The sequence below is a fragment of the Rhyacophila brunnea genome, unplaced genomic scaffold (genome assembly GCF_057557595.1).
Source record: "Rhyacophila brunnea isolate RB1 unplaced genomic scaffold, BYU_Rbru_1.0 scaffold_16, whole genome shotgun sequence".
Taxonomy (NCBI): Eukaryota; Metazoa; Arthropoda; class Insecta; order Trichoptera; family Rhyacophilidae; genus Rhyacophila; species Rhyacophila brunnea.
The window spans coordinates 6,737,179-6,760,662 of NW_028232816.1; the positions used below are offsets into that span (position 1 = coordinate 6,737,179).

The 23,484-nt window shown below is 34.5% G+C and overlaps 1 protein-coding gene across 1 annotated transcript in view; it reads right to left on the reverse strand.

Annotated features, from left to right (window-relative positions):
• Trpm (transient receptor potential cation channel, subfamily M) overlaps nucleotides 1–23,484 on the reverse strand; it is a 610,587-nt gene that overhangs the window by 126,590 nt on the left and 460,513 nt on the right. Inside the window, exon 6 of the mRNA XM_085944074.1 lies at nucleotides 10,691–10,850. Coding sequence (XP_085800200.1) covers nucleotides 10,691–10,850 — 160 coding nt within the window. The remainder of the gene's footprint in view (nucleotides 1–10,690; nucleotides 10,851–23,484) is intronic.

Consider the following 23,484-nt stretch of genomic DNA (forward strand, 5'->3'; position numbering starts at 1 on the left):
TAGTTACAAGATAAAAAGAACTTTTTATATACCACGTTTTTATATTTTCTGTTGAATCATATTAACTTGACAATTCTATGTATTAGTAAATACTTTTTTTGTACTTGATAGAAAAACTGAATAAATATAAAATACTGAAATGTCATTTCGACACTTCATATTGATTTCCATAGTAACGCACGTATATATTAATAATTTAGTTGCTAGGACCCCCTTAGCAACCAATAATAGTGTTTTACTTTTTACGATATTTTTCCGAAACATATAAAACAGAATTAACTGAAAATGAATTCATTTCTGCTTAAAGATGGCTAAAAGTATTGAAAGACAGTACAGATATTGAAAAACAATATCTGTACTTGCCAGACCCAGAAATATATTTACTACCTTAAAATTACCAGGTGGCAGTGCCACCTACCATTTTTCATGGCGATTCACTCAATTATAATACTATTTAGCTGGCGTGAATACTATTTATACATCATAAACCAGGCAATATAGAGTAACAGTATTCATAGATAAAGAACGCGTGTGAGCGAAATGCATGTACGTGTCTAAGTGATTAGGTACAACGTGCGTGAGAGCGACGCAAACGTGGGTGTTGAATCTATGTGATCGCGCAACAAAGACGCGTGCTAGCGTCAGAGACAACTTAAATAATTTTTATTTACGGAATATTTTAGTTTATTAAATAATATTTTGATGGGACAGATTTTTTAAATTGTTTTTTTTTTTAAATTAAAATTCATATTTTTTTAATATATATAGTGAACATTACAAATTATTAAATTAAGACGTACACAACATGAGATTCAGAAGAAAAGAAATAGTAGTAAAACGGTATTATATATTAAAAAAGAAATAATCAGAATCAAACAGAAGAAAAGTGTAAATACAAAAAATATAAATTAGATACAAGGAAGTACACCGACGCAGACCCTATTTTAAGAATTTATGAAAAACAATTCCCACTCGTCCTCACGCAGGTGGAATATGTCAATATCCGAAGTGATTTGATTGAACAGAGTTATTGCCCTCCCAATTGGCATTACCAATGGCAGGTTAGTTCTGCATCTTAGGAGAACGAAGAACGGATGCCCTCGATTCCTAAGATTATTTATTAGATTATTAGATTCCTAATTATCAGAGACGCACTAGCCAATACCATGTTGAAAGGTTTTTATCTCAAATATTTCCATAACATTAAATATTAAAGTGACCGGATGAATTAAGAAATTTGTCCTCTACTTTTATTGTTACGCAAATGCTTTTGGTAGACTAAGCATTGACTTTTAAAAAAACCCAAAAATATGCAATATTTATCTACTTTAAAAATCTTACCTATAAAATTGGCCCAAACTAAGCGGCCTTCCGTTCCAAGTTCACGCACTAAATTTACCTCCATCAATATTCTAGAGGTGGGGCGTTATGTTTGTGAAATCGGGCCTGTTTTGAATATTTGTGACTGTTTTCCCGGAACATAGACCGGATTTTCATGAAATCCACGGGCAAAAATCTTTCTTGCGATTTGTATTTTATCACTTTGCATTACGTGACGCCCCTCGAAATCATTGCCGTGTCATTGATTAAATTTATGAATTTAATAAAAAAAAAAAACATTTCTCCGTCTTTGATTAAAAACGTCTTATGTTATTGTCAAAATATTTGTGCTATTTTAATCGAAGCAAGGTGCCTGGTGGAAATTATGCTACAGTCAATTTATTTCTATACTTACCTTTATCTTAAAATAATAATATTCATTTTAATGTTAAAGCAAGATTTTCTAAAGTTGTTTTTTAATTTTAAGCTCGTAAAATACAGAACTAAATACAGTCGAGCTTGGTTATTACGAGGAAGATGGGACCGACTGAATTTGCTCGTTATAAGCATTACTCGTTATATCGTTATATAACATTTTTCGCGCCACGCTCTATTTAAGCATAGAGCATAAAACATCTGAAAACCATCGTAAAAATCTCCGAAACAAGCATGGCATTCATAAACTACAAAAGAAGTTAGTTACTGTAATGAAGTGCTGAGCCGTCGGCGCTAGTAGGTACCTACTGACTTCATAAAGCTTGGATTTTTTACATGTAATTTCAACCATATGCATGGATACTTTTTCAATGTTGTCGGCGAAAACACCAATTAGGTACATAGCCACTTAGCTAGTGTCATAAACGTAATCCGATCCCGGCGGCATCGGTCTAGTTAAGACGTTAAGAGCATACCTAAGTGAAACGGCAAATATTTTTCAACAGTAGGTGGAACGAAACTTTGCAGTCGTCGCCAATCGGAGACTGACAGTCGAGGTGTTAGAACGTCAATTTGTTTTGTGATGGCGTCGGAGGAATATATTCTTAAATCGTGTAAAGATGACTAAAAACGTTCCGCATGTACTTGAAAAAGAAAACATGTCAACGAATATACTATTATTATTACGAATATAATAATAAACATAACATTAAAAGGACGCATGTTGAATTTTTATGACAAATTATATTTCGTTCGGCTCGCGTCATTTGCACAATCCGCGCATCGCCTAGTCACGATCTTTTTAGACCATGCCTCATCAGCTGAAGTATAGCCTGAACTGCCCGGACGAATTTTATTGCTTAGGGTCGAAAATGTTGTTTTTAAACGATCGACGCATTTACAGTTTTGCTCGGTATACCCGAGAAGTAACTCGCTATAAAAGTGAATGTATGGAGAAAATCATAAACTTAAATATCAACGAAAGTTTCCTCATTACGTTCGAGATCTCGCTATTTCCGTGATCGTAATAACCATGTTCGACTGTATATTCACAATTAAGTACTTACTTATTGGACTGATTCGATTTGATTTTTTTTTTCAACAGTCGCTGGATTTAAGTACGCGCCTATCTACTCAGTCGTTCCATTTTACCACGTTTTTATTAGCTCGTATTCTTGTTTGTCCAGTACAATTTTTTTCTTGTTTGTCCAAGATTTGTATTGTACGATTGAAGATTTTTAACTAACTTCCGACTAGCTAGACATTTGAAACTTTTAGAATATATCAGAACACGACGACAATGTATTTTTTTTTGATACTTTTAGCCATCTTTAAGAAGAATTGAATTCATTTTCAGTTAATTCTGTTTTATATGATAAGTTATTTCGGCTATTACTATGTCCTAGCAACTAAATTATTAATATATACGTGCGTTGTTATGGAAATCAATATGAAATGTCAAAATGACATTTCATATACATATTATATTTCATAGACATATCTTGTAATTATTTACATAATATACCAAGCAAACATACAAAAAAATTTAAAAAATTAACCAAACTTTACTTCATTGAATGCACAGTTGATCACTTTCAAACATTTTTCCATGTGTCACACTTTGTTTGGGTTTAAATTCAATAGCATCCGGTCTAAATTACCTTTATATTAGTTTGATGTATTTTAAGGTCTAAATTATCTGAAAATTAGTTCTAGGTATCTTGAGATCATAATTATTAGCCGGCTCGCACATCACAACTCGCCTCGTGTGCCTAACCGTCATAAATCAAAGCTTCCGAGAACGGGCAGGCGGTGTTCCTTGATAAAACCTCGCACATCTGCCTAGCAATATCGACATTCGCCGCATCGTGCTGCTCCGAACGCGGCGACAGTCTGGAGAGAAATGGCCGTTTGTGCAGCTGTGCGCTTGCGCGGAGTCGACTTCTTTTAGATCCAACATGCAGGCTGTATGATATGCGACATGTTGCATGTACGGATCGTCGAGCGTCGCAGTTGCATTGGCCAATCTGCGAAGCTCCATTTGATAACGTTTGTTTCTTGGTTTACGATGACGTCACATCGACGAATTCATCGTAAGACGCATGCGGCGAGTTCTGATGTCTCATGTCTGATGCCCTCTTAGGCCTCAAATATCCCTGCTATGTAACATTATGAGTATCTTCGATTTGATCATAGAATAAACGTTACATTTTTATCTTCAAGCATCACTGAACACAAATAAACAACAGTAGGTTTAGGTCAGAGATATGTTTCGTGGGATTAATAAATATTGCTCGATTCTTTTTTTATTTTTATGGTAAAAGCTTTATAAACCCTTTCACGGACATTTTCACCTTTTAAATTACGAAAAAGAACAAAGAGGAAGTTGTTACGATATCTTCGAAAGCTTTCCCGTTCTATAAGAAACATGATTCACAAAATATCTATAATAATGGCTTGGAGATATTTTATTTTAAATCTACTCCTTTCGAGATAGGTTTTTTATGTCATGTTGACAGCTGTTTGGGGCTGTAAACCCATCTTCGGAAGGATCTTATGAAAATAAATTAATATAAGTATCTATAATGTTCATATAAGTATGTACGGAATATTTATAAGTATACATATATAAATATAGCAGTTAAACATATAATATGATTGGCCCAAAATCCGTGGACATGATTGATTGATTGCTTGGGATGCATTTGACTATTCTGACAGCTGTCACAGTCAATTCTAGCACTATAGTATATCGGCAATATTAAAACGGTCAATTTAATGCAACACGAATAATTATTATCTCTACTAACGTCAAATATGGCGAAAACTGTCTATCAGAGAAGGGTAAATTATTCATAATAAATATACATAATTCGAAAACATTTCACACACTAGAAAAAAATGTTTATGTAGAAAAAAATATGACGCCCAACGGGACTTGAACCTGTATCTGTTGGATTCGCACCAGTATATTTTTTACCATTAAACAAACTACGGGTGCCTTAGATAATTACGATGATTTTAACTAGTAGTTGTTACATGAAATGATCATCGAATTGCGTTATAAGGTTTGCTATCGGCTAGATGCAATTTCAACCAGGTGCGTGGATCCTTTTACAATGTTGTCGGCGAAAACATCAATTAGGTACATATACACTTAACTAGTGAAAATCTGAAAACTATCGTAAAAATCTCCGAAACAAGCATGGCATTCAAAAACTACAAAATAAATTGTTTATTGTAAGTGCTGAGCGGCCGGTGCTGGTAGGTACCTACCTACTGACTTCACAAATCTTGGATTTTTTACATGCAATTTCAATCATGGGCGTGGATACTTTTCCAATGTTGTCGGCGAAAACACCAATTAGGTACTTAGACACTTAACTAGTGTCATAAACGTGATCCAGTCCCGGCGGCATCGGTCTAGTTAACTTCGCGGTCAGATTTTGTTGCTTAGGGTCGAAAATGTTGTTTTTAAACTCGACACATTAACTGTTTTGCTCGGTATACCCGACAAGTAACTCGTTATAAAAGTGAATAAATGTATGGAGAAAATCATAAACTAAAATATTAACGAATGTTTCCTCATTACATCCGAGATCTCGCTATTTCCGTGTTCGTAATAACCATGTTCGTCTGTATGTATATTCAGTATATAGAATGTTACATTCTGAAATTTTGTGTCTTATTCGTTGAATAAAAAAAATAGTTTATTATGATTTATAATAATTGAAAACAATAAACAGTGTGTATATTGTTTAAAATACGAGGGTGGGTCAATAAGTCCTTAGAAAAGCCGACAGGTGGCGCGACTAGTACTGTAAGCGGTTTGTTTTCATGCAGCGGCACTACCGATTCAGTATGCTGCGAAGTTTCAATCAGATTGGTCGGGTTGTTGTGTGTTTCTCGTACATTTAAAAAAAAATTTTGCTTGTGGAAAATGGAAAAATGGAGAAAATTGAGTTTAGAGCTGTTATTAAACATTTTAATATAAAAGGGTTAACAGCAAAGGAAATAAAAAATGAGTTGGATTTAGTTCACGGCATATCTGCTCCTTCACTTGCAACTATTTATAACTGGTTAAATGAATTTAAACGTGGTCGTACATCAACAAAGGATGAACCACGCTCAGGACGTCCTGTAGAGGTGACTACACCAGAAATGATCAATAAAATCCACGATATGGTGTTAAGTGACCGAAGATTAAAGTTGAGTGAGATAATTGAGGTTACAGGGATCTCAAAAGGTAGCGTCATTTCTATTTTACATGACAAATTGGGCATGAAAAATATTTCTGCAAGATGGGTGCCGCGTTTGCTCACAGTCGACAATAAACGCAATAGGGTGGTGGCCTCTAAAGCCCTGTTGTCGCTCATGCAACGCAATCCGGATAAATTTTTTCGTCGCTTTGTGACTGTAGATGAAACATGGATACACCACTATACTCCCGAGACTAAAGAACAGTCAAAGCAGTGGATTGCGAAGGCAAACCATGTCCAAAGAAGGCGAAAATCGTAAAATCAGCTGGTAAGGTTATGGCTACTGTATTTTGGGATGCACGTGAAATTATTTTCGTTGACTATTTGGAAAAAGGAAAAACAATAACAGGGGATTATTATGCACCTTTATTGGACCAGCTAAAAAACAAAATTGAAGAAAAACGGCCTCATTTAAACAGGAAAAAAATCCTCTTTCATCAGGACAATGCTCGTGTTCACACATGTTTACGATCAATGGCTAAAATTGAAGAATTAAAGTTCGAATTGGTCGACCACCCACCGTATTCGCCAGATTTAGCCCCCAGTGACTTTTTCCTTTTCCCAAACTTAAAAAAATGGCTATGTGGACAACGTTTTTTTTCAAATGAAGAAGTCATCGATCGGACAAATGCTTATTTTGAGGACCTTCCGAAAACTTATTTTTCTGACGGTTTAAAAAAAATTGAGAAACGTCTAACCAAGTGTATTGAGCTCCAAGGAGATTATGTTGAGAAATAAAAAAAAAATACAAAAATCAAAACTGTTTTAATGCTTTTTTCTAAGGAATTATTGACCCACCCTCGTTGTATACTTACACATACGTCACATAAACCCGAAATCAAATCATCAGTCAGTTTAAAAAACAAATTTGTCTTACTCTAGTGACACTATTTATATTTTCAAACGATTGCACTGGCATTTAGAATTCACGAAGGAATTATGAATATTTTTTAATTTTATCACCAGACGTTGCCACTGATTTTTTAAATTTTAAACGCGGGAATATTAAAAGTTACTGACTCAGTTGTTACTGAGATTTTATAGATCTCGTTAGTTTGCCCACTTCCATAAATGAAACATTACTTACACGATGAAGCCTTCGAAACCACCTCGTAGAATGACTATGTCCATATTGCAATATTCATAACTGTCTGATCATAAAAGTCTGGTTTATATTACGATGAAAAAAAAAACTACAAAAATACGGCGCACCAAAGATTGGCGATCGAAAATTGAATTATAGAAAACTAAAATGATCCAATATATTCGCAGCGCGGCTCTCTAATTATTACTCTGATCCCTGGGAATTTCAGTTAACCTTATTATTTGTCCGCCACTAAATAAAAACTTTTCCCTGATCTTAACTGGTAATTTCAGTTAACCTTATTTGTCCGACACTAAATAAAAACTTTTCCCTGATCGTAAGTTCGACTGACAACATTTCAGATCGCATGCTGCCACATTAATTTGATTTACGGAATCAACAAGAGATATATATTTTCATCGCGTCACGTCACTATAAGCCACACTACACGATTGATAAAATTCCTCAGCAGGTAGGTTAAACTATGTAGCGGCCAGCAACCTCAGCGGGTCTATTCTATACACAAGGCGACTATCGACCGCTAAAGTGATAGTATTTTTTACATATTTGTATTGACGTATTATAATTGCTACAATAAGTTAGCCGTCTAAACACTCAAAACTGTCTATATCGCTCAAAATTTTATCACAGCCAAGAGAGGTGCTGTTAAAATATAGCACTTATTGCAACAATTACAACCAACTTGTTGTAATTGTTACAATAAGTGCTAATACTTTGATACAAACCTACACTAAGTTTGATAATATTTATCACTTTATCACTTTAGCGGTCGATAAATATAGAATTGACCCACAGGTCATATCAGCGTTACTGCAACGATGCGATAATCAGCAAGTCACACAAGTATCGCACAATCGCGCAATCTACGGTCAGCACATTCTGCAAGTGTGACATACGATGATGAGGGTCCACAACAAAGCCTGGTTAGCAAAACACCGCGAAGTTGCAAGTGTGCGTCGGTCAGCATATTTCTCAATGGTGACCTACATCAATAATGGCTTGCTTAATTTATCAGATATCCATTTAAATAAATAGCTAGTCATAATTATTATTGATGGGATCATCTATTCTATACACAAGATTGCTTTCGGCCGCTACGGCAGTTAACTAGGGTAGGTTTGTATCGAAGTATTAGCACTTATTGTAACAATTACAATAAATCATTTGAAATTGTTACAATAAGTGCTATGTTTTAACGACACCTCTTTTGGCTGTGGTAAATTTTAGAGCGAGATAGACTGTTTAGACCTTAGATAAATGCCGTAGCGGCCGAAAGCAGTCTTGTATATAGAATAGATGCGCAGGAGCAGAAGTCGTAGAAGTACACTCTGTCATCGTGCCTTGGGCTGAGCCGATCTCACCGAGCGACACTTGATCGTAACATCTCCGACTGAGCATATCTCACGACGTCATAGTATCTGGCATTTTTAGCTTCACACCTGTATTTTTTATCATTGTATTTCTTCATTCGGTAAAATAAACTCTATCCGCAATTCATTAGCATTAAAGCAATCTACATCCCGTCTTTGTTTTCCCACTACCACTCGTCATGTATGTACAGTATGTACTGTGGATATGCAGGGCCGCCTTCCATGACGCTATAAACGTGTCTGAAAGAAGTGCTTTTAAGCTACAACCATACACCGTGGTGAAATCTCTTTGGACTGGCTCTGCTGTCTGCTGACGTTAAGCGCGCTATGTATCCGCATACTGAGTGTCACGAGTTGAAATGGATGAGTCTACAGTGGAGTCGGAACTATCCCGCTCCCCATACGACGCTGCAAATTTCTCGAATGCCGCAAAGTTGGCCTCGGTTGCTATCAAATCTGCGTGGCCAATTGGGCCCGTGTGAGGACGGACCCTGGCAAACAGCATCGGCACAGGCGATTTTAATAGAGAGATTGTTTAGTATATCGGTTTTTGCGTTTGTTGTAGGACTCGCTGACAGATACCTTCCGCCGATCACCCAATACCGTGACACTGAGCCAATACAAACTCTGCTACAAAAATGGCGTTTTACATTCTACAAAAAATATGCAAAAACAATTTTATAAAAATAAAAAAGTAGATGGGATTAGTTATCACGTATGATTGTATAGTCCAACAAGAACTTCTTCGCTACGTGTTAAAACTATGAACTAACAGCTCCTTTCATTTTTAACCGCACTTCCATTATAAACTAACAAGCTCCTCCCATTTAGTCGACGACAGCGCCTTTGGCTTTTGCCTAAATATTCTTGTTGAACAGTAGTGACATCAATTGGCGAAAATAATAAATCAAAGCTCGAGCGGTAATGCAGTCAACTGGATTTTCATTTGTTTTAAAAAAACAAATGAGTCACTTTTTAATAATATTTAATTGGATAGATTATCCTCCTTTTGGATGGTATGGAATTTGTCGTGTAACCGAATAGATATGTAAGCTAAGCAGTGATTGGCTAATATTTTCTGTCCCAAAGCATGACCACACTCCGTCTGCATTATTATTTAACCTATAGTTTTCAGTGAAAGTTTCACACAAAAGGTGCCGGTAGCCATGAAATTTCCATTAAATTCAAATTATTAAAAAAACAAAGGTTTACAAAGTTAGTTTTGGTAATAGTGTCACTCCTGAAACTGCTATTGGCGAAAATAAAACATTCATGAGATTACTAATTAAAAACAATAAGTAGTTATTGTCTTAGGTGTGGAACCGAACACGAACCCACAGCTTCAGAGACGGGCGCTCTACTAACTACGCGGGGTCAATGAATGTTAATTTAGGTATAAGCTCATCATTAGGCGGTGTAAAAATAATTTAATTCCCCTAACGATATGGCTTATAAAATACAAAAGTTACGAAAAAAGCTTTAAAAAAGCTCCAATATAAAAAATGGTCTGTTTAAAAAAACCTGTTTTATATTTGATGACTTTTCGCTAACTGAAAAGCTACTCGAGATTAATGTCAAAGAACAAAATCCATGCCTAAAATGGTAAAGTACACATACAAACAAACAACAACAAAAACAGAAAACATATATACATATAACATTTCGTCTGCTTATGTATATTTTATTCAAGATTATAAAGAAAGACATGTTATTCTAATAATGAAATGCCATTGAAATATGGATTGGCTGGAATGGAAACATAAATACATGTATAAATCTCCTTAAGGGCGGACGTCGGCTTCGGCACGGCGGCTTCAAAATTATATAAATAGATTATCTACAACGTTTAAGGTATGTCCAGGATCATGGTTTGAATATAGAAAAAAGCTCCATTTTGACCCACGCTGAGCACGTCCGCCCTTAATGCATTGCGACAATTATTCTACAGGTAGTGTATGTGAGGAATTTTGTATTTTATTTAATTTTTGATGGTTTCAGTCAATTTGCGTTTTGACAGCATACAACTTATTCACTAAACGAGTATGCTTTCTTAAAACCGAGCATACCGGTATTTTCGATTTTTGAAACCGGTATTTCTGTATCGATAAATAATTGAATACCGGTATTGCGATCCCTAAACCTAGCGAATGGGACTTTCTGAAGCAAAACAATAAAGGTATTTGTTGAAATTGTCATCATACCTTGGCGATGATATGGAATGATAAGGCACGTCTTTGTTGAGTCCCACAAGTTCATTGTTATTCTCGACGATGCCCCACGGAGCCACGCCGATGCTGACCACTCTACCAGCCCGCTGCGACCGCTCCAGGAGTAGTGCGTCTCCGACTTGTCTGGTAACACCTGAAAGAGACGAGAAACGATAATTGATTACCACTTGCTAATAATTATATCAGTGCGTTGCAAGAATTAAACTTTTTGTTGTCTGAGATGTAAACGGGTGCGGGTTGACGAACTATCTGATCCATGACCCCCATCCTGAAGTGGGCCCCCGGGCCTGGATCTATGGTGGCCCCCCTACCTATCGCTAAAGTTAAAGGCAGTGTGATTTTTTTAAAGTCGTGTTCCCCAAGTAGTTTCAGTCCCAGTGTTAATGGTACTCCGTGTAATTTTAGCGATTTTTAAATAAATCCAGTTATCAATTATTGTCGGCACTATTATGAACCACTGATCGTGACTTCCTTCTGTTTTAAAGCCATTTTGAAAGTTAACACAGTTAAAATTGTTATAAAATAAAATTTTACACGTGAATTATCAATTAAATATATGGATTATGTCAATATCACATCAAATTACAACAGACAGCTACATATTATGTTTAGACTTTTTTACTATTAGAGCAAATTTGTGGTGTGTTTTACTGTTCACTTAAATGATTGACCGGCCATACCGGGCCCCCAGGCTAGAGCCCTGTCAGCACCCCCCCTTATGAGGGCCATGATCTGATCATACCATATTCCCTCAGTGACAGCATATACTCCATCGTCGTCCCAGAGGATCCTCAATAGCACACAGAAAAGAAGAAGAAAGTTCACCAGTCATAAACTGAGTTAGTTAGAATGGATAGAAAGAAAAACAGTAAGTGTTATAAGCTCATATAAAAGTGGCGATAACTTTGTAAACAACTACGATTTTCTTAAAAACATAACACAATACTACATTGCCACACGATGTTATGTATAATACTATGTTTAGATGGTTGCGTCGTGTGTGTGACATTTTTGATGGGCAGCATTTACGGAAACATAGTTGGTATTTGTATGGTTTATATTATGGCGCAAATAGATTGGTTGTTATTACTTACATGGCACTATGAAAAGACAGTATATTAATTTAAGTTTTGAGTAAAGACGTAACATGATACCTTTGGAATAGATATTGAAAGGGAACGGCGAGCTGCCCGGGTTGACTATATTTTAGGAGCACTCTATGGCGACTGTTTCGTTTCCGTTGCGTTTTTGTCTATGCTCTAGAAATTAAGTTAGACAAGAACATGTCAGTTGTAGGGTTGTATAAAACCTCTACAATTGTTAGGAAAAATAAAGAATGAGATGTTCATAATATGGGCATTAATAAAAGTGCCAGTTTAATAGTTATCCATTAAGAATGGACACAGGTATTACTGTATCAAATCCAAAACTAATACAGACTAGATAGTATAGAAAACAAAAAAAAATATTGATTATTGTTATTTTATTTACCTATCCAATGCAATAAAAACACATTATTTATAATTAACTATTTCTTTTATTCAACGAATAATTCACAAGATTTAAGAATGTACCATTCTGATTATTGAACATACATAATTTTGAAAAACACTTTCTGAGAAAATATATTATAACCAATAGAAAGAATCCTTTTGAAAAAAGTAAGCTACCCCGGCAGGGAATCAAACCCTGCACCTCTTGGGTTTACGCCCCGTCCGTTGCATTTACCTCTATGCTACAAGGCGACGTACTAATTGCGACAAATTTTAGCTATTGACCTTTTTCGTTGAATAAAAGAAATAGTTAATTATAAATTATTAGCAAGTTCAAGTAAGTTACATCATAAAAAATATTGGAGAAATCCACGACGTCGGTTAGTAATTGAAGTAATAGGTATCTGCTTTGATTTAATAAAACAAAAACCGATTGCCAAAGTAGCTTGATTTAGAAGAACGCTTAGGTATTAAAAAGGCTAACAGTTAAAATTTGTCGGAATTAGTACGTCGCCATGTAGCATAGAGGTAAATGCAACGGAAGGGGCGTAAACCCAGGAGATGCAGGGTTCGATTCCCTGCCATGGTGGCTTACTTTTTTCAAAAAGATTTTATTTATTGGTTATAATATATTTTCTCAGAGATTTTCAAAATTATGTATGTACATTAATTTATTATGGAGAATATAACTACACGCCCTTAAGGAACACAACGTATGCTCCATATTTCGAATAAAATTGTATTTATAATGATCAAAAAAAAAACATGTTTACGGCGCTAAACTCATTTCTGAGCGGGGAATTAAAATCTGTCCCGGGCTAAAGCGAAATCATCCGACCAGAAAAATACACGCGTAAATTTGTTTTTACTTACATTAACCCGAAAAGTACTGCTGAAGCTAAGCCAACAATTTAGAGATTTAATCCATGCCTACCACTTTTTTAATATAAAAGTGGATTGTTTTACGTATTCAATTCGACGTAGAAATGTGATTTTAAAATCATAATACCTGGTCGCAGCAGTAAGAATATAAACAATGCACTGTATTAGGGACTGATTTGACTTATAGATAAATCGTTTTACAGTGGCACCATGGGTGCGGCAAATACGGCTTGCAGTTGTAGTGGTATTGTTTGCTAGCATTGAAACAGGCATTGTCGCAAGCAATTCAATACACGCGTAGAATCGCCTATGGTGCCACTGTAGAATGATTTACCTATACCCCATCTCACTCATCACTCCTGATCGTTTTAGATATATTTGTATTATAAAAAGCAACAATAGATAATATAATATCCGTATATCACGGAAGCGTAAAATGAAATAATAAATGTAGGGGCGATTAACTGCACAGGAGGGGCTTGTTGGTTTGCAGTTTTAGCACGTGGACAAGAAGTTCTTGTTCTAAATGAATTTGTGAAGACAGAACTAAGCATAATATCCATCTACGACTTGCGAGGAAAAATTTAACGGTTTAGGCCTAGAGAAAAAGCTGGAGAGGTATTCGTCGAGAAGTGGATCGGCTACAGTTAGTGTTAATGATAAAGTGATTACGCTACCGTCAAATCCGCAGGTACGCCAAGTGTTGAATTGCACGGAGCGAGGCAGGACCATTAAAATTGGTTTGTTAACCGCAACACAATAAAATTTAAACGCGTATTATTTTAAAGCCAAAAAAATCGCGGCTATGTTTATCGTTTGGTCCTCTAACGCAGATAATAAATTTTGGCAAAACAAAATTGGATTCTTGCGTATGCATAGGGTGGGGTGAACACATAAAATGGATTATTTTAATTAATATAATGGCTTTTCGCCGAAAATTGACACCGGTACATTTGTATACAATGGAGAAAGGCATAGCGAATTTATTTTAACATGAATAAGATATCTAATGTGGGGTCGACTGATACTTACACAATTCAATATCTTTTGCAATGTTCTGTGTTTTAAACGTTAGATTATAGTTAATATGTTCCTTATTTATTTTGACCTTTAAAAATATTTTACTATTACTTAAGGCTTTTCCAACGTATTGAATTTTCGTTATTATACTCGTATTATGCATAGAACTTTGTATTCATTAAAATTTCCTCTATGAATAGTTTAACTGTTTAGAGTTTAGATATTACCGAAATTAACATGAAACATGGGCAGGCTTCGTTATCAAAATACACATTGTTTGATTTATTTTCGCACTAACATGCATAACAAGGAACGTTTTAATGAATTGTTAATCTAAAGCCTTTAGGTCTGAAAAACGACTAGGTACACGTGTAAAAATTTTGAAACATGATCTACATCTGTGCCCTAATTGAATATATATACTTATATAATTTTTAAGATAATACCGGCTCTAGACGCATAAACTGGTAGTATCATATGCGCATTGTTAGCACTGAATCTATAATATTATATTCGTATATAAGTAGTATAGGCACGCTCCTGATTAACTTCCAATACATTCTAAATTATTATGATGTCTTAAAATATTCTATTTTCAAATCCAGCACAATGATTAAAACAAATCTGTTAAAAACGTCCTTTTAACGGCCCACATGCTCAGCGTACGTCAAAATGGAGCTTTTATGCTATTTTCAAAGCATGATCCTGGACATTCCTTAAGCGTTGTAGATAATCTATTTACACAATTTTGAAGCCTCATTATCCTTCATATTTATTTTAAACATTTGATGACTGCATAAAGTATTTTTATTACATACAATAGTATTCTTTTAAGCCTCTCGCTCTAATGTTTTAGAATATAGTCATATTTCAGTACGTCCATGTGAAGTGGTGTTAAGATTTTTAATATATATTAATTTTTAAAAGCATTTATAAAACCATTAGTAAAATTTATGTCGACATTATTTTAGTGAAATATTTACGATAAAAAATTATATTGATAATCTCTGTGATCCCAAATTTGACAAGAATTAGGCAGTTTATTATTCAAAAAATGGGCAAGATTTACACATTTAAAGATACTTTTAAAGACACTGATTATAAGCTATGTCTTTGACCATTCAAATGTGATAAACATTCTACGAATAATGTTTGCTTTATAATAATTATTGACCTAAGAATAAGGTAGTGTTTTTTTGAAATACGCCATTTCTTTTGGCATTCCCCAGTGGTTAAGCTACAGCATACGGCCGTAGCCATAAATTGAGAAACGATAAATGAAGTAGGGAGTAAGATCATGTTAACGCGCGTGTTTGAACATGTCCCCCCTTAAGCGGAAGACACCGGACCAAACCAATCTGTACAATTTTTACTATCATTTTTTTTTAAATTGAATTCAACAAAGTAAATGCTAATTCAATTATATATAGATTTTATATATGTATATATTGTGTTATTGTTTATTTAATTGAAACTTATGTCTCGTCTGAGCATGTAAATTTAAATAAAAAGTTTAGGAAGTTATAATATTATGTATATGTTCATGACACTCTTACCATAGATTTTATTTTCGGTTAAGTAAAAGCGTTCATGAAAAAAAAAATGAAAATGCCTAACAAGTAATTAATACCCGTCAAAAATGGTGTTGAATTTGTATTACTTAAGTATATTTAAATTCTAATTCTATTTCGACCACTGCAACTTTTATGGTACCATCTTTGGAAAGTCGATGTTCTATAACTGATCAATATTTTCTTTTTAAAATTATCAATGGTTTTCTTGACTCGCCAAACCTACTCGAAAGGGTGGGTTTCCATTGTCCATCAAGATTTAGGCGAAACCAAACTTTGTACCATATCAGTCGTAGTGTTTCTAATTATGCACAAAACTCTTTTATTCGGCGCTCTTGTCTAAATTATAATATGTATTTCTCCACCGTTGATCCTTTTGATAATTCACATTAGATATATATATTTATATACTTATATTTTTTTTTATGTTACTTTTTTTGTATATAATTTAATTATTCATTATTCTACCTCATTTTTCTTATGTAATTTCTTTATATTTATGTTATTTTTAATCTCTATCGTGTTAGGCTTAACTATATTATAATGTATACATGGAAACTTTTCTGGTTGCAATAACTTTTCATTATTATATTTTAAATTTTTGTAATCAATATGTAACTGTTTGTTTCCTTAATAAATAAAATAAAAAAATAATATATTTAAGCATAGTGTAATTAATTGCTTATTACGAAAAATACACTTTTGGAAAATAATCGAGAAATAAAGTTGGACTGAGTGGGACTCGAACTCACGTCTTTCACTTTCCGGGTGAATGCTTTCGTCTCTGAACCATCGATCCGTCTATAATTCATGCGAATTATATGTTATAACAACGTTTTAAATGAGTTTTTTAAAACTTTTCCAATCAAACAGCAATCTGCTTTTTAATCAATTAAGATAAATGACATTACATACTTAATCGTAATAACTAAATACTCTGAAGACGCTTTTCAGTGGACTGTATTAAACGTAATAAGGAGTGATTCGGATGTTGGAGGGGTTTATCACGGATGCCAGCCACTGACCTTTTGTGACGCTGAAGCTGGCTCCGTGGTCTTGAACGTCACTCACTCGCACTATCACTCTCGCGCGTTAATGTTTATTTTGAGTCACTCCGTAGTTTGCTGCTATGTTGTTTTGGACTTACGGTGCGTTCCGCGGTACTGGTCTAACGTCTAACCGATATTTCGTAAGCGAATTGTTTCTTTAACGCACGTTTAACCGCGTTTGGAGGTAACTAACTTTGTTTATACTATGCCTGAATGTGGTGTGGATTGTATAGGAATTTGGCAAGGATTGCGCTACCATAATTGGCCCGAACACTCTTCGTTATTAAGTATTTTTTCAAAACTATATTTTTTTCAATAATAAAAAACTAACATTATCAAACCTTAATATTATGTATACATACGCAATATTTAATAAAAAATAACAACTTAATATATTGGTAAACAGTGATCGCTCATCTTGTGTGATTGATATTAATAATATCGCCTTCCGGCTTTAATAAAAACACACACGATATCTTTTTTAAGCAACAACGCAAACAAGTATTACCCTATCAGAATAATACAGAACAAATTTAATGATTTATTAAAAAAATTAGGTACTGTTCGGTTATACGGAATACAGCGGAAAACACATTTTGAAAATAGCCGATAAACTGGATTATTTGTTAGGTTAACCTAACCAAACCTAACCTAACCTAACCCAACCTAACCTAACCTAAACTAACCCAAACTAACAAATAATCCAGTATATCGGGTATTTTCGAAATATGTTTTCCGCTGTATTCCGTATAACCGAACAGTATCAAAAATTACTATCCAATAAGATGTTGACGTTCCGGGAAAGCTATTATACGTATAACAAAATATTTGTTGAGAAAAAGAGCACACTTATGCGATATACTTACGGGAAATAAGAAGATTATGATACACTAACGACAACCACGCACAAATACAATGAAATATCTAAAACTTACTGACGAAATAAAATTGAGCGATGAGTTTAAATTATTATAATTTTCCTACACATTTGGACACATCAAATATCATTAGAAAAAAAAACAATCTGTATTTATTTTTTGTGATTAAATTTAATTGAAATATTTTTAACAATAATAAACAAAATTTTAAGAAATTCTCTCTTTAACGTTAATTAAATTTACTTAGTTCAGAAAACATCTATATAATAATTGTATTTATGTATCTGCTTAAGATGACTTTAAGTAGCTTTCTGCAGCTTAAGTATGTACCTACTTACCTAAATATGATTATATATATATTTTTAAATCAATCTATGGGTTGGCGAAAGTTCGTGAAAAAAATGGTGTAACGACATTTACGGACGACTTATAGTATAACTAACGTGTTCTTGAGGTTACGTTTAGATTCTATTTAAAGCTCTGGATTAAGCACAAAATTAAAATAAATAATTACAAGATAAAAAGAACTTTTTATATATCCCATTTTTAAAATTTCTGTTGAATCATATAAACTTGACAATTCTATGTACTAATAATTTAGGACAAATAAGGCAATTGTCAACAAATCATTTTTTTGGTATTTTGCAACAAACAAACAAATATAGAATACTGAAAAGACATTTTGATTTCCATAGTAACGCACGTATATATTAATAATTTAGTTGCTAGGACCACCCCCTTAGCAAACAATAATAGTGGATTGGATTACGGATTTCTTCCATAATAACTTTTCATACAAAACAAAATTAACTGAAAATGAATTCAATTCTACTTAAAGATGGCCAAAAGTATTAAAAGAATGCATTGGCATCGTGTTCTGATATATTCTAAAAGTTTCAAATGTCTAGCTAGTCGGGAAGTTAGTTAAAAATCGATTGCAAGATTTGTACCGGATAAACAACCACCGGACAAACAAGAATACGAGCTACGAAAAACGTGGTAAAATGTAACGAATTTTCAAAGTCATGCAAAGTACAAAGCCTGCCATCTTTAAGGCTAGGCATAGTATGCTTATATCCTTTGATGTAAAAATCAATTTCAGCATTCGGCTGAAGATAGTTAATTAGTCATTTTAATGGAAACCCCTCAGAATTCAAACAACAAAATTTGCATCGAAACAGAGAACGCCGGGCGAAGCTTGAGTTTGCAGACTGTATAAACAATTCGATTTGGCTTCTGTGACTAACTTTAATATACAGAGGTGAACATCGAATCAACAAAACTATAGTTAAGCAAATATATTACTTCGAAATAGTACGAACTTCAGGGAATGGGCACCTGTTACTTTGGGATTCTATGAATATTCGTAGCCAACAATTCTTCGACCAGAAAATTCTTCAGCACATATATTGAAAAAATCTGACACTTTAGCGCATTAATCGGTTATATGTGGGTGTCATGGCCCTCACATCCTCAAGCGGGATCTTTGGTGGGCCCACCCACCTATCGCTAAGGATAAAGGCAGTGTAATGCTCTCTAAACAGTAGCATTTCCCACGTACGCGGTAAAATTAATGTATATATTTAGTGTTTTTTTTTGTTGATATTTTAATACGTCCATTTGAATTATGGAGTTGTCGAATATTGATACACAATTTATTAAAAATTGTACAGTATAATCACATAATTTAAAATACCAATATTATTGAAGGAAAATAGCGCCGCAGGCAACTTTAAACTAGTAAAAAACTAGTGAAGCAAATTTATGATGTGTATTTATCTCACTTATCTGATCGACTCGCCTCGCCGGGCCCCTCTTGAGGCCGAGCCCCCAGGCTAGGGTCCTGTCAGCCCCCTCCCTTATGGGGGCCATGGTGGGTGTTACCCATGAAATTAGTGCGTAGCATATTTTAACTAAAAAAATTATTAATCCTAGGTAACTTACATCTATTACTTTTATACGAGGTTGGATTACTTAATTTGATATACTGATAGTATGGATAGGGTAATCACAAACAAACACTAGTAAGCTTTCGTATATGAGATTCCTCGCCATTAAGAACGCTGGGGTTTTTTTTCAATAAATAAGTTGAGGGCCATATTCTTGCCAATTTTTAGTTACCTATCCAGTGGCAAAGATTCCAAGCTAGACAATTATTTAAATCGTACCCTCTACAGAAAATCATTTTTAATTGCATATTAATGTATTTAAATAATGCCTTGTTTATTTTATATACTAGAAAAATAATTTAATCTCCCAACGACATCTGTCATATATGTAAAAATGTATAATACAGATAAACAGAACCATCTGTCAAAGGTTAACGAAAAATATGCAACAGTGCCATCTCTCTTCAACTATTGTATATATCGTATTATTGTGCGATTAATGTCACACACTTTTTGTACAGACTTTACCTCACGGATCTAAGCCCTGTCTACCTTAATGTATGCAATACGGTAGGCCCGTAAGTCGAAATCTAAAACCTGTGCGGAAAATATTATTATCTATGACTGCAGCTTTGTCTAAAATAAAAAAAACTCTCTGTGTGTACTTATGTACGCGCGTTAGAAGTTATACTTCTTTGACGTAACTAAACAAAAACAAAACTTGTGATAAACTAGATTCTTTGACTAGCTCTTAATTATCTTGTTAAATTATACACTCAAGAAAAAGGACCGCTTTTTGGAACGCCGTTGGTTTATTTCTATACACTTTAACTTATATTACTAAATTATATAATGGTTTCTCGTTGTTTTTATTTTTAAAGTATCAATTGTCACTCTGACGTTTAATCGTTTGTTTACGTAAGGAATTGCAAATGCCCGACAATAATAAATTCGCTGCCTAGGCAACGGAAGAATTCTAAACTATAATATTATACTGTATAATCGTCACGATTGCAGTATCATACTGTGGCGTAAAGGTAGTGCGTTCGGCTGATAACCAAACAATCGGTGGTTCGGATCCAATCGATTTCGTTTTTTTTCGTGTGAAAAAATAAATGATGTGTTACATGTCACACGCCAAAAATAAACTCTGATCTGATTTCCCAAACGCGCCAAAAAGAAGTATAACTTCAAAAATATTTCTATGGCATTCAATCACAATAAATAAAATGGATTGTTTTAAAAAATAAAAAAATAATTTTATGTAAAGATTTTTGATGAGCATAAATGTTTAGGAAAGTAGTAAGGTATCGAAATTTCATCGATTTAGTGTATCACATTCATTAGTGTATATAGTATTATAAGTATAGCCGACAAGTGTGCTGTTTTTCTCTAATTTCGAAAGTCTACTTCTTTCCAAAAGTCACCCTTCGCCACTGGTCGATACCATCTCAACAAGACTATAATGACTATTAATTGAATTGGCAGTTCGATTAATAAGTTAAAAGTAACCGATATGCCTACTCAAATGTTTAATTTGGACGATTAAAATAAATATATGTAATGACAATATTTTAATACTAGACTATAGTGACTTCAGGAAAAATACATAATAATATTATTAGAGTTAGCTCTAGTATGGTATAGTATCCAAATTACAAATTAGCCGAGAAGGGACCAGAAGAAGTTAAAGGTTAATTAAACAATGAAATTCCGAAGGTACTGATATCTTACCTGTATCAGTGGCGAAGGGTGACTTTTGGAAAGAGGTAGGCTGTGGAGATCTGATAAAAAGAACACACTTTGTCAGGTATACTTACGAGAAATAAGATAATACGATATTACTACTAATGAACACACTAAAGACAACGACACACTAATTTAATAAAACTTCAAAAACTCATTGACGACATAAAATTAAGCGATTAGCTGTTTAAATTACGTATTTTTTGAAAACATTTATACACATCAAAAATCATTAGATAAAAGTTATTTTTATTTAAAAAAAAACAATCTATATTTATTATTATACGATTAAACTATCTAATTATTAATTATTTAGTTTTAGGCTCTGCGATCGAAGCTTACCTTAGTTCATAAAATTCAATAGACTGGGCTACGTGACGTAAAGTCAATATGAAAAAAAATTGAGAATTATTTGAAACATAATCCGACCTTTATTTACGTCAAGACAGATTGCGCGCTGTGGTATACTTTTTAAAACCTTTGCAGATTGTTTTGTAATTATGTGTGTAATACATTCCTACATATTATACGGCATCTCTCGTTGGCAAAATAAATTATTTTATAGAATATAATCAAGTGATTATAATATAAATAAGTCAATATGCGATTAAAAAATATTTTTCTTATGAAGGTAGGCTTCAAATAATCGCCTAGTATGGAGTCTTCGCAACTGCTGCATACACAGAACTAAAATATTGTTTTGATTTCTACGGGACATGTTGAGTGAAATTAGTTCAAATCTCAATTCATTTTGCCGTTCCAATATCGAAATAGTTTCAATGGAAACCCATTTCAATAGCGGTGATTGAATTACATTCTGCGATCGTCGCACAGAAAATGCATTATTCGGAAACCATTTCCTTGAATAAACGTCCAGAGTAAATTGCTTTTTAAGTAAATATTAATGAAAATGCGTTTTTCTATCTGAGGGAAATTTTCTATGTTTACAAAGTGACCTTCAATGAAATGAACAAAAATCGTCGCATTTCGAGAAACCATCTCCGTATTGATAACGCAAAATATAGTGTAATGTATACGAGTAAGTCTATATTATGATTGAATGGCATAGATTTTTTTTATAAATTATCTAATTATGAATTATTTTGGAAAAAGCTGCAGTCATAGACAATAATATTATACGCAAAGATTTTAGGCTCAAGCATCAGTGGCTATCGTTTTGCATACATTGCGATAGACATGGTGAGGTCACGTGAGATAAAGTCCAAACAAAAAAAACATCAGCATTCCTGGTGAATAATCCGATAAATACGCTGACGTGACGTGAAGTGACGCATCAGTGAAACGCCAAATAATTTTCAACTGTACGCGCGACGAAATTTTGGACTCGCTGCCATTCAGTGAGAGAATGTCGAGCCAGAAGCACGTCACTTTGCTGCGTGATGGCGACGGGTCAATTAATTCTAAAATCGTGTAAAGATGACTAAAAACGTTACCCATTTACTTTAAAAAGAAAACATGTCAATGAATATATTATTATTGTTACTAATAGAACATGTTAAAGTGCCCACCACCACCCGTCATATATGCACAACCGTGGATATGCACGGCCGCTTTCTATGACGCTTTTAACGTGTCTGAAAGAAGTGATTTTAAGTGCTCATTCCGTCCCGAGACGGAGCCGCACGGGACTGATGCTGCAACCATGCACCGTAGTGCTTAAAGAAGAAAGTTAAGAAAGAAAATTTTTGTTTTTTGGACTGGCTCTGCTGTCCGCTGACGTTAAGCGCTTTGTGTACCCGCATACTGAGTGTCACGAATTGAAATGGATGAGTCTACAGAAGAGTCGGGACTATCCCGCTCCCCATACGACGCTGTAAATTTCTCAAATGCCGCAAAGTTGGCCTCGGTTGCTACCAGATCTCCATGACCAATTGGGCCCGTGTGAGGACGGACCCTGGCAAACAGCTCCGCTCGTTGGAATTCCATAAGCGGGCAATCCCAGAGGATGTGTTCAACATCTTGGTGGTCATGCCCGCAGGTACAACCCGGCCCATCTACTATCAAGCCAAACTCGTGGAGTCTGGCGGCGAAGTTGCCATGGCCGGTGAGGAACTGGCTAATCCAGTGCGAAGGTTGGAGTCTTCTAGTTTGGTGCCTGCAGAATACGTCTGGAAAAAAACGGTAAGTGTGCCGCCCCTTGGGGGAGGCGGTCCACCTCGCCTGCCATGCCGCATATGCGGTCTTGTACACAATGTCACTTACAGTCTTCCTGTAAGGA